Below are 18,256 nucleotides of genomic sequence, written 5' to 3' on the forward strand. Positions count from 1 at the left end.
AGTGGAGAGCTTAGGCTGTGTTTATTGATTCTGACAGCTGTCAGCACCCTCTGCTGAGCGCTGGCCTTCGTGGCAGCACTGTACTTGGCATGATAGGCAGACCCTAATGACCAAAGGCAAGTTAGGCCCCACGGTGAAGTTGCTCAAGTGTTGGGTGACCTTTGAGGGTAAGCTTTGTGTCGCCCTAGCAACGAAAGAGTTAGGAGAGGTGGGCACCTCAACACCCAAACTGAAAGGGGAAGAAGATAAAGAAGGCTGTAGTGAAGTTTCAGTTTAAAATGGGTCCTGTTACTGTTAAAATGGGTCGACTACCTAGAGGGAGTGGCCTAGACAGGAGGATGTAAGGCAGAGTAGGCCCTGCAATACGACAGCCAGTTTTCTTTACATTATTCCTCGTCTGAAAGGCCAGGAAGACTCTCCCAGGGTTGGGCTTAGTATCCTGGGATTCGCAGATGACCAACATCCAGCAGTGTCCCTTTTGGCAATAAGTAGAGCTGTACCCACTAGTGTGCGGGTCGCCCTGGTACTTCCCACAGCCTCCATCACCCCCAGTAGGGCCACTTTGGGAGATGCCGCCAGGTCGAGATTCAGTAACGTGGACAGCTCACCAATGACACCTGCCCAGTACTGTTGGATCCTATGGCACGACCAAACCATGTGGAAGAAATCCGCTGGCGAATGAGAGCACCTACAGCATCGGGGGTCTGGTCTGAGACCGGCACGAACAGTCGAGCAGGCATCAGATAAGCACAATGCAAAAAGGACATCTGGACCATTCAGAGCCTTGCCGATATTGCCAGAGTGCGCGGCGCCATCAGCGCATCCCGCCAATCCTCCTCCTCCGTGGGGCCGATCCAGTCCTCCCAGCGGGCCCATAGGGACAGGATGGGCGGAGAGGCATTCAGCACCAGGGAGCGGTAGATCTGTGACACACCTTCCCCACCCAGTGTCCCCATCATTGTCTTTGCCTCCATAGGACTAAAGTCGGGGATCTAGGTACCATGTCCAATGTGGGTATGTCGGAGCTGTAGGAATTTATGGAATTGTGTCTGATTCAGGGTATATGTCTCCTGGAATCGCTGGAAGGACATCATATGTGTCCCCTCCCAGACATCTCCCACTGCTGTGATGCCTATGTCATCCCAACGCCTAAAACCATCAAGAGTAGCATCCTCATGCATCCACGCTCCCCGCCAGAGCGGGATGTCCAGGATGACTCGACCACACCACCCTGTCAGCTTTTGGGCCGCGCGCCACCCATATAGAACCTGGCTAGTGATTTCGGGCGTATCCCTGGGGATAAGTGTGCATTATATTTAAGGTCCAAATTTACAAGCACAAGCTTTTTAGTCTCTATAGTGTCCTTTCCATTCATGTACACTAGAAGTACAGGCCGGTCCATAGGATAACATGAATCTTAAGCTCTGGCAGACCAGGGCGGCTAACCCCATTATGCTACCGCCTAGATATGTCAAGTTTGGTGTAAAACAACTTGCTTTCTCTACCTCAACAGGAATCTGGTGTTGAGGGATGGCTGGCATGCACCCAGGTGGCACACTAGAGGTTGCCTACCTATTTGTCACCCTTTTTTGTGCTTTGGCTGAGCAGCCCACACTTTTTTGTGTGCTTGCTGCCACCAAGACAGATTTCAGACCTCCTGCCATGCAGCCTGGGCGCTCCCAGATGTCAGAAACAAAGGCTGACACAGGAAGGAGATCACGCCTCCCACTCCCTAGCCAGGCTAGTGAATGGAGCCATCAGGGCGGTGAGCTTCAAAGGCTCTACCACCCCTGTTAGCCATCTGTGCCGTCCCCCAGCGGAGGAAACACCCCACCCCGCCCCAGGACATTTGCTCGTGGACAGCAGGGAAATTAAGTATGCATGAATATGCACATCGCAAGCAGCTGGTAATACTCCTAGGGTGAGCAGCCTGGGCTATGCACTTAATTTTGATTTCTCCCATCTTAGTATTCAAGAATAGAGGGTTCTGGGTAGCTAAAGGTGACCTATTGCACCTGATGTGATCACCTCTGGGTGGATTAGCTGTAAGAGCTAGCTGTCCATTGGCTACTCCCCTAACTCCCCTAAATCCAGGATTTTGGGTACACCCTTAATACCAGTACCTCAGATCCGATCGACCAACTTCAAAGAAGGACTAGTAAGAATTCTGCATCACTGAGAAAAACTGGACTCTGCCCACTGCACCAAGGCAAAAGGATGCGCTGTCCCGGAGGCAACAGACTAGGAACTGCATGATTGACCCTCGTCCTTGGCTGAAACTCGTCACTCCCAACCAGAGGGACCCTTGTGGAAGCCAGAAGCATCTTCAGTCTCCCTTGAACTAGTGGCACTAGTCCCCTGCAAATTGCAGGTAAAAACACCTGCAAATTCAGAATCTTCACTGTCCAGCGGGCCTGCTATGGAATTGCCGAAAACCAGGTGGTCCAGTGTCTTCTGGAAGTTGTAGATCATCCTGCCTCCAAGTTTCAGGCTGCAACACAGCTCCCAGGACCCAGGGAAGCTCCCAAAGGATTTCTGCACCCTTACCGCTGCCAAGACTTTTTGATTGCCAGTCCAGTAACTAACCCCTACACTCAACGGTGCAGGGCACAGCGTGCAACTTGCATCCGATACCACAACCCAGCTGAGATTTTACATCCCTTTGTCAGCAGCATCGGGTAAGCGTTAAAATCAGCACCAACTTGTGTCCCGTTTAGCACACCGGACAGCCAGGACAACTCTGCACCTGAACCCCACAGACCAGGTACAAGTGAACTGACTGCTGTGGTCTAGTCCCAGGGCCCGCACAACCTTAACCCTGCAAGGGTTCCCTGCAGCCGTTTCTTCCAAGTGTTGTTTTTCACCAGTGGCTCCCTACCGTTGACTTCAATGCGACTCCCATTCAGCACCACGGATAGCCAGGACAACTCTGCACCCGGCCGCCACAGGTCAGGTAAAACTTAATTGACTGTTGTGATGTGGTCCTAGGCACTGCACAACCTTAACCCCAAAAGGGAAATTTGAACTAAAGCCTGGGAAATTGTCATACTGCAGCCAACCTGAAAGATAGCAGGTTGTTTTGTGAAGAAATAACCCGCCCTTTTTTCTCAGATGACCCAGCCAGTAGTGTAGATTGCCACATTTTAGAACAAGACTGGATCAGTCATTTTACTGAAGTTTTTAACCCCTGAAATTTGATGGCTGAACCCTATACAGAACCAACAATCAACCTACTCTTCTTTAATGAGAACTGGCTTAATGATTTTATTAATAATATAACAGCAGTTGCTAAGGCTATTCAGAGTGCAGCACCCGGCAAGTCCCTTGGCCCTGATGGCCCTGATAGACCTGTTTAAGAGTAATTTAGAACTCTGGGCGCCACTAGTCACAATTGTACTTAGAGTAGTCGTCAGGGAAGCCCCAATTGGTTTGTGGCAAGAATCCATTATAGTACCGATATACAAGAAAGGGGCAAGGAACCTCCTGGCATGCTAGCGCAGAATTTCATTGTTAGATGCTACAGCAAAAATATTAGGGCGTGTCCTACTGGAAAAACTTAAAAATTGTGATGAAGAAAACTCATTTTTTTCTAAGGTTCAATATGGTTTTCACTCAGGTTTAGGGTCTAATAAGCAAGAATTAAACCTATCCCTCATCAAGGGAAAGTACGTCAAGACCAGAAGAGGCACCCTCCATATGGCTTTTATGGACCTCTCTTGTGCCTTTGTAGATTTGGGAGAGAGAGGGGGCTATGGGAATTGATGGAGCATGCAGGAGTGTAACCCCCCTTGTTGAACCTTATTAGGTGCCTGCACCGGGGTACGACTACCAGGGCTCGCTATACATAGCACGAAGAGCGTACACATCCCGTAATGGTGGCAAGAGGGGTAAGGCAGGGCTGTATTTTATCCCTATTTTTGTTTTTATTTTATATTAATGCTTTGGATACAGCCCAGGGGCCCTTGTAGTAATGACACCCCTAGAATCTGCTCTAATCCAGTCCCAGTTTTACTTTATACGGATGGCGTGGTTTTAATTGCACAAACAGCGAATGGTTTGCAGAAGCTTTTAAATTGTTTTCATATTTTTATGACTAATTTAAATCTTGAGGAGAATCATCAAAAATCTTACATTTTAACCAGTGGTCCTAAAAATAGAAAATCAAAATGCTTTTTATTATAGGGGAAGCTCCAATTGCCAAGATCTCCCATTGTAATTACATAGGTATTTTATTTGAAGCCGATTTAACCTGGGGTAGATTAATACATCAAATAATTCAGAAAATGGGGATAGCTTGTGACTTGATTTTTAAATTCGCAAGAAAACCAGGCCACAAGCCTATAAAGGAGATGACTCAACTTTATAAGAGGAAGTGCCTTGCTGTAGTAATGTATGGAGCAGTTGAGTGAGGTTACAAATACCTGGAGAAACTGCAGGCAACTGAGAATAAATTGTATTTGTAGGATCTTATCGCTCCCCAAATCTACCTCTAGCTTTATTTTGCACCTTGAACTGGGTATGGGTTTTTTGGAAGATGTTGTTAAAATGGCTCCACTTTCATTGTGGGTTAAAATATGGAGCACCACCGAAGCCTGTTTTTCTAGGTTTGTGATGAAGGACTGTTTAAGTTTAAGTAACAATATCTCCATCCCATGGCTGGCCTATGTTCGGAATACTCTTTGTAACTTAGAATTAAGAATGCTTTTTTGATTCTCCAGACAGTGTTGGACTACAAAAAAAGCTTTAGTAAAGCGAAAATTCCTCTCATGTAGAGAGGAGGCTCGAATGGTGAGAGCTTTAGCTATGACTTCAGTATTAAATTACATATCGATCTCTACCACTTCTAGAATGGAGCCCTACTTAAAATGGATAGTAAATCCAGAACATAGATTTTACCTAACAAGGTTAACATTAAACACTATCCATTTTCTAGTTGGTTTTCCTTGCCCTGGATCTTGGTTTGCATCTTTAACATGCTATCCATGTAATACTTCTTCCACTCAAACTACTGCACACTTTTCTATTTTACACTTTATACCACACTTTAAGAGTTTGCTTTTTACGCCCAATTTTAAAGCCTTAGTGAGCATTGTCCATTCTACCAAGACGGGGTGGATATTTTTTTTTAATCTTCTCCTGAAATTTGTTTTGTTGTTTTTACTTACATTTCTGTTGAGAAGGAGATATGCTTTATGAAGCTGGGAAATGTTCTTAAGCTTGCTGACTGTATGTTTTTTATTCTGTGCTCATTTTAATGACTGAATAAAGGTTATTGAAACAAAAACGAACCTCAATAGGGTTCAACGCAACTCTTTTTAAGTGCATTTTAGCGACAGTGGTATTTCTCTGATAGACTTCAATGCAATGTTTAAATGCCAGTTCTGCTGTGATTTAGTATTGCTTCTAAAATGTTTTGGTGTCTAAATTAAGATAGAAATAATCTCTATTTTTATAAATTGTTGTCGGTTTTCTTTCGAGTTATGTCAGTTACTTATCGTCCATGTTAGTGCTTTGAAAGGCTTAAAACGTGTTCCTCTAAATAAAGCCTGGCTGCTCTTTGTCACACTACCAGAATTGAGCTAAGGATTTACTAGTGTCTATGGGGTATTGTGAGAGTATTAAATGGTGGGGACTAACCCCCACATCACCTAATAATCCAATTTCCTGCTTTCATTCTTGCCTCCTTTGCAAATAATAATGAAATGCGTGCCACAACCGAAAGATTTTTATTTTTTTAAACATCACTAGTAAAACAGCCATATTAGTTAACGTCTTTTAAATATAAGATTTTTCAATGCAGTTTTTGTAAGGATTAATCATTGCATAGCTTGTTAAGGCCAGATCTATTTGTTTTATCAGTGCTTGTTTCCTTGTTTTCTGTTGGGTTGGTCTTTTATTTTTCTTTGCACGTGTAAACAATTGAGGGAGAGGAACAGCCCCATGCTAGCATCGAGGTGCTATTTTCCCACCATTAGCTTACAGAGCTGAAGAGCTGTGCCCTTTGTCCTGCACTTTTGTGTTTTTGAGCTTCTTGTGCCAAGAACCTAATATTAATGTACTGCAGCGGTTTCAGACCTGTGGTCCGTGGACCCCCAAGGGTCTTGGCAGATTCCCAGCAGGTCCACAGGCTATTCAAGGCCTGGGCTGGCAGAAATGCACTTCTCCAGCTGGACATCTTGACAGAAAAGAAAAATGTATTTTTATATTTGTCACTTCATCTGTGCAGCAGTTTTAAAAGCACTTTAACGTTCCTTGTATATCCAGCAGTTTCTGGGCAAAAATGAGTGTCTGGGTAACTCTGGTGATTAATGTACCTGCTGGAGTCACTTAAGGTAGCGCACATGGTTAATATGCCAGCTGCAAAGAACATTTATCATGTATGTCAAAGAACAGTATTTTCTATGCATAGCACAGTGAGTTACTGCGTTTGTCACAGAGATTCTTTTGTTACTGTGCAGTTTATAAATTACAATCGTAATCTAGCACAATGAGCTATCAACTCCCATCAAAGAGCTGCAAGCAAACTGCATGGTACAAGTTAGAAAGTTGTGTTTTTTCCTAGTCTTTCATTATCCTGATGCTGCTAAAAAAAGGTTTGCGTAGAAATAAATTCTTATTATTGTCAACGCTAACCACGTTATGTTAAAAATCCTGAGTTTGTGCTTCTTCAGACCAAGCACAATTAGAAAATGCCCACCACTACGGACGATATGTGAATACTATACCTTGTAGGCCCCTTTGCCTTATGTAACATTTTCTATACACTGATTTTAACATGTATGATTAATTGTCTCAGTATTTGTGTGATGTAAAGTGCTCTGACATCCTACACTGTTATGAGAATGTGCCATAAACCAAATGAAATACATGTGACAAAGGGACTATGGAGAGATGAGAGGCACTTCATGTTTTACTTCCTTTCCCCACCACATATTTGTGTTCAAAAAGCTTTTTATATACCTAAAAATATATCACTTGGGAAATGTAGAATCTGACCTGAGGATTTTACTTTCTGAAATAAAACCAAACATTGAAAAGTTAGGGGCCAAGGCGCAGCAGCAGCCTTCCCATTAAAATGTTTAAATTTTTGCATATTTGTTCACTATAATATAATTATATCTTTAGTAATTCAATTATTTGTTTGGTGTGTACTTGTTTGTGTATTTTTTTTGCAAATTACTGTTTTAATGTTGGAAATTTAAATCGTACAAATTGCTTGGGGTCCCTGACTTCCCGTAGTGTTTCAGTGGGGGTATTTAGAAGTCAAACAGTTGTGAACCACTGATGTACTACAATTCACACTACCTCACTCTGTCTCTGCCCTCCCAGCAACAGTAATCCTTTTGAAAGCTCCACATGGTAGAAAATTGCTTAGGTTTAATATGACAGACTCTGTGAGGCAAAGCATTTAATGGAGCTGCACAAATATTTGCCAAACACCAATATGTCACCAACATCCAACGGCTTCATCATAGGCTACAAAACACAACATTAATTTGAAGTGAAATGGAAGAAAAAGCTGCTCTTCCTTTGAGAATTTCGAAGAACTGGTAAAGAAAGGTTATATTTTTATTTTTTGTAAAACTTGTGGTAGGAAAACTATTTTCGCAACCTTCATCAAAATGGGACACAAGCCTCCTGCCTAAGAGAACCCTATTGTCTCTGCTAAAATGTCTAATTCCTCATTTGCACATTTATTTCAAGGGCAATTGGGATCATTTAATTTGATGTTTTTTTTTTTTTTTTTTTTTTTTTTTTTTACAATTAAAAATAAAAAGTAGCACAATTTCCACTTGTTCAGTTAGCAAAAAATAAATCTAAGACAGTGGAATAGCTCTGGTGGTGTAGTTCCTTAGATCCTTATGAAAAAGCAGTGAAGAACCAGAGTTAAAAAAAAATTGGTTAAAAATGGTAATAAGACCAAAACTGTTGCTGTGCGGACATAATTCTTTAGAGTCCAAGAAACATTACCAACTACTCACATTTTCCGGGAAAAAGTAGGTGGAAGGGGTCAATACAAAAAGAGCACGTTTAACCTACAAAAAGACTTGTTTGAAGGAGTCAGAATGGAAGATGCTTATAGTTAATTTTCTAAGAAGCTTTCATGTAAATGTAATTTTATGTAGTTTGCAAAATGACAAAACCAAGTCCCTGTGAATAATGGACAGGAATGTATCTGCCTTTCCCCTTATGCCATCTAATTTGTTCCAATCTGCATTCCAGGGAAGCAGAAAGTATGTCCTGGCTCTTTCTGTGGAAGTCCTCAATATGAAGGTTATGGATACGGATCTTTGGGTATATATTATTTCTTCTGTGGGTGTGATAAAAAGGAAGGTTGGATGTTGCTCTCCTGTTCTGCATCTCTTTCTGTTTATGTGAAACGTCACATTGGCTGATGGGTTCTCATTGAAGGGAAGTCTTGGCATGTGGAGGAGTACTTGCTATATTACTCTCAACCTCCTTAATAACAGAATTGGGGTGCACTCTGATGGTTTAAAGGCTTTAGTTTCCTTTGGTACAGACATCTTCCTTGCAGGGTGTTTATCCATTCAAACATATGATTAATGAAGTGTCTCCTACTCACAGACTCTGTAAGTTTTTAAAATAAATCTGAAATAAATGTCCACATGGGATACAACATGAGTGGTTATGTTAATTTTGATTCTCAGTCTCTCGTATGTCCCCCTCACCTGTCAACTGCTTTTTTTTTTTTTTTTTTTTCTCTCTCTCTCTCTCTCTCTCTCTCTCTCTTCCACCCCCTCCCCCCCCCCCCCAATAAAAGGGGCTCTCACACCTTTGTAAAGTCTTCCACTATATAGAAGAAGAAATCTTCTGCAGAAGAGGGCAGGGCTTCATTCAGTGTGGACCTCTACACCTTCCTCTTCATTTCACGATCTGTGCTACTCTTTATTTCAGATAACCATTCTACTACCAGCACCGAGGCCATTTCAGACAGCTTGGTGTCGTCTGAAGGTACTTACGGCTACACAGGTAAGCTCAAGCACTACGAGGGATCTTAAGTTTTTGCCATTCTTTTTGATGCTCTAGTTAGCACAAATATTGTGTGTGTATATATATATATATATATATATATATATATATATATATATATTCCAGACCCACTGAAATTCACAAGTTGCTGTTTACTGGGGTAATCATCACTTATGCTCTTGCCATGAACTGCTTATGACCTCACAGATTACATTGTTCATGACATGTTAAATGGCATGGATGACATCACTGATGAGCAGACTCATGAAATCATGAATAATACCATAGTCTTACATAGCATAGGCTTACCATTTGTACTTGTGTGCATGCTTAGCTTTGAAGTAGCATCATCCCTTGAGGCAAGTTTGGTTGCACATGTTGAAAGTTATATTGTACACACTTTACAAATCACTATATTTTGGGAAGCAGATATTACTCTATGTTAAATAAAGTAAAGGCAGAGTATGTTTCAAAGTAAGTTGTAGCTTAAGGCCAAAGCATATTGCAAAACATTTGTGAGGAAGCCAAAGCTTCTGTTGATAATAGATTAGCCATCACTGGGAGTCTAGGCATGTGCCCTTGTTCAATAGTTGTAATACACTGCTAAAGACCACTTCTGTGTAAGTGGGGCGTTCATAACATGTGGATGCTTATATCCAGAAATTCACAGAAGGTTTTGAGGCATTGCAGATTTTTGAATAATTTACAGTGGTTCCCAACCTTTTCACTTCTGTGGACCCCCACTTTAGCATTACTGGAACCCGGGGACCCCCAATAAATCATTATTGGAATCCAGGGACCCCCTCACTGAGTCATTACTAAAAGCAGTGGGCCTAATCTGTTAATATTATTTAATTTTCGAAGCAGTCGTGGACCCCCTGAGGATTCTTTGTGGACCCCCAGGAATCCCCGGACCACAAGTTGGGAGCCACTGATGTAGAATGTAGCAGTGCCCCACTTTGAGGTGTTTATCTCAGACTGGAGTTGTGCCCATCTCAGAATGCTTGTAGTGTATTTACCCAAATTACAGAGGGTTGTCTTTAAGGTCAGACACAAGGGGCCTGATTCTAACTTTGGAGGACGGTGTTAAACCGTCCCAAAAGTGGCGGATATACCACCTACCGTATTACGAGTCCATTATATCCTATGGAACTCGTAATACGGTAGGTGGTATATCCGCCACTTTTGGGACGGTTTAACACCGTCCTCCAAAGTTAGAATCAGGCCCAAGGTGTCTTTTCAGTGGCAAATGCCTACCTGTCAAACTCTTGATTTAAAATTGCGGGCCGTGTGACGTTTTTAACAAGGTAATAGTTTTAAGGTGAATAGAGTGCAAACTCTCTTTTGAGGATGGTCAACGTTTAAAAAGGGGTGACCCCACAAAAGTCAGACTCCCTCGCCCCACTCAAAAAACCCAACAACACCTGCACCAACAAGACAGCCCCCTGGTTCACCATAGAACTTTAATCTTCCAAACGAGGATGCCTGAAAATCGAGAAAGCCTGGCGCCAAGAACCTTCAGTGAGCAACTTCTCCACCCTCAAATCAACCATGCTCAAACATCACTACCTCACCCGGACCACCAAATGTTCCTTCTACTAAGAACGCATAGACGACAATGCACACAACAGCAAGGAACTTTTTGCCATCATTAAAGAACTCACCAAATCCTGCGCCACCAACCCTCTACACTCCCAAGACCTCTGCAACTCCCTCTCCAACTACTTCCACCGCAAGATCGTAGACATACACGAAAACGTCACATCGGTGTCTTCCACCCTCGACACAGCCAACGCCACAGCACCCTGCCACACCAACGTACTTAACTCCTGGACCCCCGCCAACGATGAAGAAACCAGCCAAACCATGAGCTCCATCCACTCAGGCTCCCCTACAGACCCCTGCCCCCACCACATCCTCAACAAAGTCAACAAAACCATCGCTCCCCAGCTCCGGGCCGTCATCAACATCTCTTTCGAGACCTCAACCTTCCTGGATATTTGGAAACACGCCAAAGTCAACGCTCTACTCAAAAAACCCAAAGCAGCCCCTGTAGACCTCACAAACTACCGTCCTATCTCTCTACTCCCCTTCCCTGCAAAGGTCATAGAGAAGACAGTTAACAAACAACTGTCTCACTTCCTGGAGGAAAACAACATACCCAACGTCTCTCAGTCTGGATTCCGCAAAAACCACAGCACCGAGACCGCCCTCATCGCCTGCACAGACGACATCAGGACCAGATTGGACAAGGGCGAAACCGTCGCCCTCATCCTCCTAGACCTCTCTGCAGCTTTCGGCACCTTATGCCACCAAACCCTTCGCACACCCCTCTTCGACGCCGGAATTCGCCACAAAGCCCTGGACTGGCTCACCTTCTTCCTCTCTGAAAAAACCCAAAGAGTTTGCCTCCCTCCTTTCTGGTCTACTGCCACCAAGACCATCTGTGGGGTCCCTCAAGGATTCTCCCTCAGCCCCACCCTTTTGAGTATCTACATGGCTCTGCTCGCCAGCATCATCCCCCCCCCCCCACAGCCTCAACATAATTTCATACGATGACGACACCCAGCTCATCATCTCCCTCACGAGGAACCCATCTACTGCCAAGAATAACCTACACGCCGGACTCCTCCCCATCGCCAACTGGATGACAGCAAGCCACCTCAAATTAAACTCCAAAAAAACAGAGATCATCATCTTTGGTCCCATCAAGACAGCATGGAACGACGCAGTGATTGATTGAAAAGTCCATAAAGGCATGTTGTGTGTTAGGTGGGTGAATGCCAGTAAAAAGAGGTTAACATCATCAAATGTGGGTGACCTGACAGATATGCTGTGTGTTCAGAATGTGTTATTTTATGGGTATTTGTAGAATGCATAACTCAGCCAGAAGGGTTTTCTGACACTGAAAAGCAGAAGCACATGGGCTGAGCAAACTATGACACTAGAAGAGCAATGTATTGAGTTTCTTGTGAAATTCAAAAACTGAGGCGGCGGCAGTGGCCTGCAGTTGTAGGATTCTGTGTATAAAGGGGATGTGTGCGAGTAAGAGTTTGGCTTAGCGGAGGTGTCCGGTAGGTATGTGGAGACTGCATTCACTTGTGATAGTGAACTGATTGTCAACTTATATTCTGAAGTTCTTTGCATGGGTGGTTGGGTGCGGTTCTGAGATCAGATAGCCCACCAGGTGGAATCTCATAGAAAGGTGTTCTTTCCGAAGCTAACTGCTTCAGTCTTGTCTTTGAGCTTGAGGCAGCTGGTTTTCTATCATCTGGGAAATTTGGACAAGCATGTGAAGAAGTTGGTTCGGGTGTCGTCTGCATAGGATATGAAGTTGGTTTCATGGGTGTGAATGATCCTAGCAGATGGGGCCTGTAGGTGTTGAACAGCTTGGGTGGGACTGAGTTGAGGGTCCTTGTGGAACTCTGCAGATGAATTTGGCAGTGCCCGAAATGAAATGAAATGAAATGAGGCAGTCAGACCCACTGCATGTGACCTGTGAGGGAAGAGCAGATCCAGCAGAGTGCTGGTCCCTAAATACTTCTGTACAAGACACAAAGGTCCCTTACAAGACTATATAATAACAATAATTACATGGAAGTACAAAAAATCCTATGTAAAAAAGTAATAAACAATGGTAATGTTTTATTGAACGTAATAAAATTATATATTCAATCAGATATAGATCAATCAAAAGAGAAGTATAATTTCCAAACATGCTGTTATTCAAATAAGTGCCATATCGTATCCACAGGGACTTTGCACTTAAATGCCCCATATTACATAATAAAAAGCAATAACATTGTGACATTACAAAGCAAATAACACAGGTTGTTAAACAAAGACACAAACAACAATATATTATAGATTGTGTCAATGAAATGTTACCTACACTCATACATAAAGATGTAATATAAGGAGTTAAGGTACAATTGTCGACGTAACGTTTAGATCCCTAAACCAAAATGAGTAGGACCATGGTCAGGACAAAACTATACAACCTGAGAACATTATGATTCTGCCTGCTAGAGAAAAGAAGGAAAGGGGAAAGATAAAAGAAAATTATGGTTAGATCAATCCATTTTTTTTTTTAAATTGAGGTTTATAGACAGGAAGTGTGCCATTCCAGAATGACTAATTAGAGAAAGCAGCCATGTGAGAAACCAAACTACCTGACAATGGTATGAAAATTTAACACAAAGCCCAAATTGTGAGAAAAAATCATGTAATGACCAATAGTTATCACCCCAAGCGGACAACTATAATATTAAACAATACTGAGAATAGGAACTGCCACCAAACTTACACAGTCACAGAGCCAAGACTAGAAAACCAGTGGAAAAAAAATTCCACCATAAATAATTCCACATACTGTGAGGCATAAGAGCGTGGCCCAACAGCTTGGCAGTCATAAAGTGGAAATGTCACAATGCATCAATCTGCGAGAAAAGAAATATGTGGACCAGAGTCTGGCAAAAATGTAATCTTCCAACATAGAACTAAGAAATAGTAAAACTTTACCGTCAATGAGAAAGCAGGGAAAATAACAATCGTACAGTAAGTACAAATGGGTGCCGCGTCCTTCATCACGTTACGGCTAAAAACATCTGGATGCCATGTATTGAAAGAATTCTAGGAATAGAAGACGCACAAACATATGCTAAAGGCAGCCCTGAGAATCTGGAAATACAAGATGCACACAGGCATGCTAGGGGCGGTCCTGGATTGGATCTTGGAAGATACTACTTAGATCATTTCATAATTAACCAAGTATTGAAAACCCAAAACACTGAAGAAATTTAGTCCAAACCATCCAGGAAACACAATTTTCCTGCAATAAAAACAGGATTGTTACGGGGAAAACCCAGTAACTACAGAGGACAAGGGCACAATAAATGTGCCCATACCACAGTAACCTTTAAGATTAACCAAACTACATAATTCAGGAAAAACAGGTAGCTGGAGGGGGTACTGATACCTAAAAAAGAAGAGGCAGGGAGCCACATAAAATATTACTAAGAGCCTATATTGAAAGTGAACATATAGATGAATCCTAGAAAAATGCGGTGCAAATAGAAATAAAAAAATCAGTCGGCAGTGGAAAAGATATCTACTTACAAACATATTTAACCAATTGTTGAAAGAACACAAAACCAATTCAATCTGACAGGTATTGAGAGGTAAACCCTCATTGTTAAAATTTCTATAGAAATCAATATAAATAATTAGTTAAACAAAAGCAGTGCAATCTTCCATGCGATTCAGGCCATCCAGTGAACTTTTCGTGTGAGGTATCCATCTGAGTTCCTCTCAGTAACATATTAATGTCCCCTCCTCTTGGTGGTAACTTAATGATCGAGATAACTTGCCAACAAAGATCCTTTTCTGTGTGACCCTTTGAGGTGAAAGGGTCCACAAGTGGGGCATTCGCTACTCTGCACCGAAGATGACTCCTATGTTGACAAATTCGTACCCGAATCTTTTGTGTTGCTTGTCCAACATAGATCAAATTACAATGGCAAAAAAATAGCATACATAATATTCATTGTGTTACAATTTGAAAATCCATGAAGAACAAATTTGTTGTCACCATAAATAAACTCCTTAGTTTCAATTGTAAATTGACAAGCAATACAATGACCACATTTAAAATGACCCAATACAGGGGGTGAACCCCAGACTTCCTGTAAGGTTTGCGTGGCCGGTTTAGATGGAAGACTAGCCCTCACCAGATAATCCTTCAAATTTTTACTCCTATGAAAAGAGAACAGTGGTACTTCATTGTTTAAACCCCCTGTATTCAGGATCGGCCAATGTCTCAAAATACACTTGGGTAATTAGTTGGAAATTGGGGAGAAAGTTGTTACACATACTAAAGATTCTCAGTAGTTCAGTAGTTCTGTCTTTTAGAGAGAGCAAAACATCCCGTGGACAGTACCAGGCTCTTCTTCATTGATCAAGTATGTGAGGGTAACCTCTAGCAATCAATTTCTGTGAAAGTGTCAAAGCTTCCTGGAAAAAGTCATCCTTAAAAAGCAATTGACTCTAATCTGAAGGAATTGGGATTAAGGAAGTGAGTCACGTAATGCCTTTGGATGGTTTACAATACAATGTGGTATAAAATTCGTCATGTGAATTCTTTATCAGTAAGTCCAAAAAAGGAATCTGCGATTTGCTGTGTTATAAGGTAAACTTGAGGTCACTACAATTTGAATTTAGCCAAATATTAAAATCAATCAATGTCTCAAGGGAGCCTTTCCATATCAGCTATGTTCAGGATGTTCCTGTCTTTGTAACTTTAAAGATAGTTTGCTCGAAGTCTTTCTTATAGACCATTAATTAGTTGCACTCTACTGTATTTCTGTATTACATAAACCTCATATGATTTCTTTCCCTCACTTCCTACAACACCTCATTCATGAGGATGCTTTAAAGTAGGTGTTCTAGATGTGTCTTAGTGAATGTCTTAGAAACTGCATTGGCTTACTAGAGTGAAACATTGCTAGTTCAATCTTATAAAAGAGGATTTTCTGGGGGAGAAATGCCAGACTTTTTCCAAACTTCTTTTCTGTGGTAACTCTGTGCTTGTCTGTCATTTCAGTTATTCTTAGGCTTTTGCTTTACTTTCTTAGAGAGCAGACTCTCAGTTGTCTCCCTTAACTAGATTTGGTTTTGGCCACTTACTTGCTTTGACGAACTACCTTCGGTTGATCCTATTGCATTATTTCGACTTACTATTGAGAGATTTATTGCTACTTTTTGCTTTCTGTAATTATCTTACTTTTGAATAAACCTTTATAGTTTTGACTATGAATCTTGTTGTGGGGAGGTTTGCTTATTGGCTTTGGACTGAGTCTTCTGAAGACTCAAACAGTCCTCTTAATATGCATTGTCCTCTTAGTTATTTTTAATTAGAGAGTTGACAAAGTTTTGATGGAGAATATGGGCAATGAGGCAATTAATCTAATTAACTTAAACTTAAATAACACTAATTAGCTTATTAGTGAATCATTTTAGTGGTAGAAAATTGGAGAATCATGGAGATTATTTGATTATTGACACAATACTTGTGTGTTATCTAAGTAGTGAATTTGATTAGTATCAATTGGGTTTTTCTCATTCAGTATTGATGATTTTATAAGGTTCATGTAAAGGTTTTGGATTTAAGGAGAACTTGAGTTAGATACAGTATTACGTTCTCAACAAGGTTAATTATAAGTTGCAGTCTATAAGAATCCTTAACAGTCTAATCGTGAATGAGAACTAATCAGGAGTAGGGTATTTATTCTGTGTGCAAGGATGACCCACGCTGATTCCAAAGTTAAGTTGTCACAAAAAGGAATCCTATTTTGGTGTTTGATTGGATGTATCTTAAAGAACCACCTTACTCTTAAAGTGCTAATTCCTTTTTTGTGGAGGTTTTGATTTCCGCTCAGTGTCCCGATAGGCAGACAAAAAGCTTTGTGTTTTAGTGTATCAATATTACCTATTATTTTAAGGTTTTGTTTTTAAATCGTATTGTGATTGAATACATGTGCCTTGCATATTGTGAAGTTTGGTTAAGTCAACAAAGGGTGTATTTATGGTAAAATCTTATAAACCATTACATGTCGGAGAAGTTCACCCCCAGTTCGAAGTGCTGCAAATGAGATGCTGCTATATCATGGGTTACATACTTGATTATGGCTAAGAGAAGAACATAAAATACCTTAAATGATAAAAGGTTGCAATTTCATGAGACTTGTATGTTCACTGTGGAATAAACTCAAGTATCTAAGGCATTTCCTATTTGCGCAAATACCACAGCTGAGACCCGTGCAGTTCAAAGCACTGGGGCCACGTAGTTGGAAATCACATCAGAAATGTGAGAAGTCTCATCAGAAAATGATAAAAGTTCAGATTGGTAAGGCTGTAAACACGTTTGGATGCAAGATTGCATTTACGGAAGAGGGAATGACGTGAGACTGTAAGTGTATTTCTTGCAGTTACTGCTGATTCAGACACAAAATGAGACAAAGAAGGTTTCCCAGGTAGAAAGTTAGTTAATGGATCGTTTGTTGATTGAACAGGACCACCTTTATATAATGAGACTCATGCAAGAGTGGGAGCAGGAGATCTGAATGTAATGAGCGAGGAATCGTGGTTTAATCCATCTACACAAACTGGTGGAGATTAATGTTTTTGAACTTGAAGTGTATTTTGCCAAAATTGTGCAAATGGAAATTTATAGTGACAACATGTTGTTTATTAAAGATGAATTGTTGCTTTTTAGTGCAAAAGCAGGAACATATGTTCATCATGCATATGAAAATGTTGGCTGAAGGATTGAAAGTAGATTTATCTAAAAAGAGAATTGGTGAAACCTTTAGAATGAGGCTGACTGAATGCAATTTGCAAAAACAAAAGGTTATACCTTTGCGAGCCAGTCAGGTCAGAGACTTGAAAAATGTGGCAAAGCATAAGATGAATGAAACGTAAGTGGGAGTGATTCTGAATGTGAAATGATTGTTGAAAAATAATTTCCGTTGAGCTAAGTGTCTGAAGGAGTATATTTGAATCTGCCCAGGACTCAGCAGGTCCTATAGAATTTTACAGAGAATTTTCCGAAGTCTAGAGAGGAGCCAGAAATGTGGTAGTCTGAGGTAGAAGTATTGTGACTGTTTCTAAGGTACTTGCAGAAGATCTAGAAGTGTTGTTTTCGATTGTGGTACCTAAAGATTTGTGGCGCTAGAGTAAGACAATATTACAGAAGACAGATCAAGAGCCACAAAGATGTCCTTCTTTTTAAGCTGTCTCCAAATGTCATGCAGAAGTATATTCGAATAATTGTGTATTTGAAAGGAAAGGTTCCACACAAACAACTGAATTATTTAAAAATTATGGGGGTTGTAACATTCAGATGAGTCAGTACATCTGTATTATGAGAGATTGATGTAGATTGACAGACAGAACAGTGGAATTGATAGTCCAACAAAAAAAAGCGTGTTGGGAAATGTTTCGGCTTTTGTGTTGGGATTACATCTGGAGATCAGAGCGTGCATATTCAGTATAGTGTAATGTGCTGGCAAGCAAAATCGTTAGCTTAGGCCCTTGTCTATGCCAAGAATTCTAGTGATTGTTGTGATGCAAAAAAAGAAAATGATAGAGAAGGTGATTGCTCAGATGAAGGTCTTAAAAATAGGTAGTCAAGGTCGCCTGTTGAGGTTATGATGATGTGCAAGAAGGAATGTTGGTCCGCAAGGTAGAGATAATGGTTTTACTAACT

General features: G+C 41.3%; 1 protein-coding gene across 3 annotated transcripts in view; it reads left to right on the forward strand.

The window, feature by feature from the left end:
- SIDT2 (SID1 transmembrane family member 2) overlaps positions 1–18,256 on the forward strand; it is a 278,793-nt gene that overhangs the window by 97,850 nt on the left and 162,687 nt on the right. For all 3 annotated transcript variants that reach the window (XM_069224701.1, XM_069224702.1, XM_069224703.1), the window contains 2 exons: positions 8,224–8,295; positions 8,917–8,991. In XM_069224701.1, the coding sequence (XP_069080802.1) occupies positions 8,224–8,295; positions 8,917–8,991 (147 nt within the window). The remainder of the gene's footprint in view (positions 1–8,223; positions 8,296–8,916; positions 8,992–18,256) is intronic.

The sequence above is a fragment of the Pleurodeles waltl genome, chromosome 3_1 (assembly GCF_031143425.1).
Source record: "Pleurodeles waltl isolate 20211129_DDA chromosome 3_1, aPleWal1.hap1.20221129, whole genome shotgun sequence".
Taxonomy (NCBI): Eukaryota; Metazoa; Chordata; class Amphibia; order Caudata; family Salamandridae; genus Pleurodeles; species Pleurodeles waltl.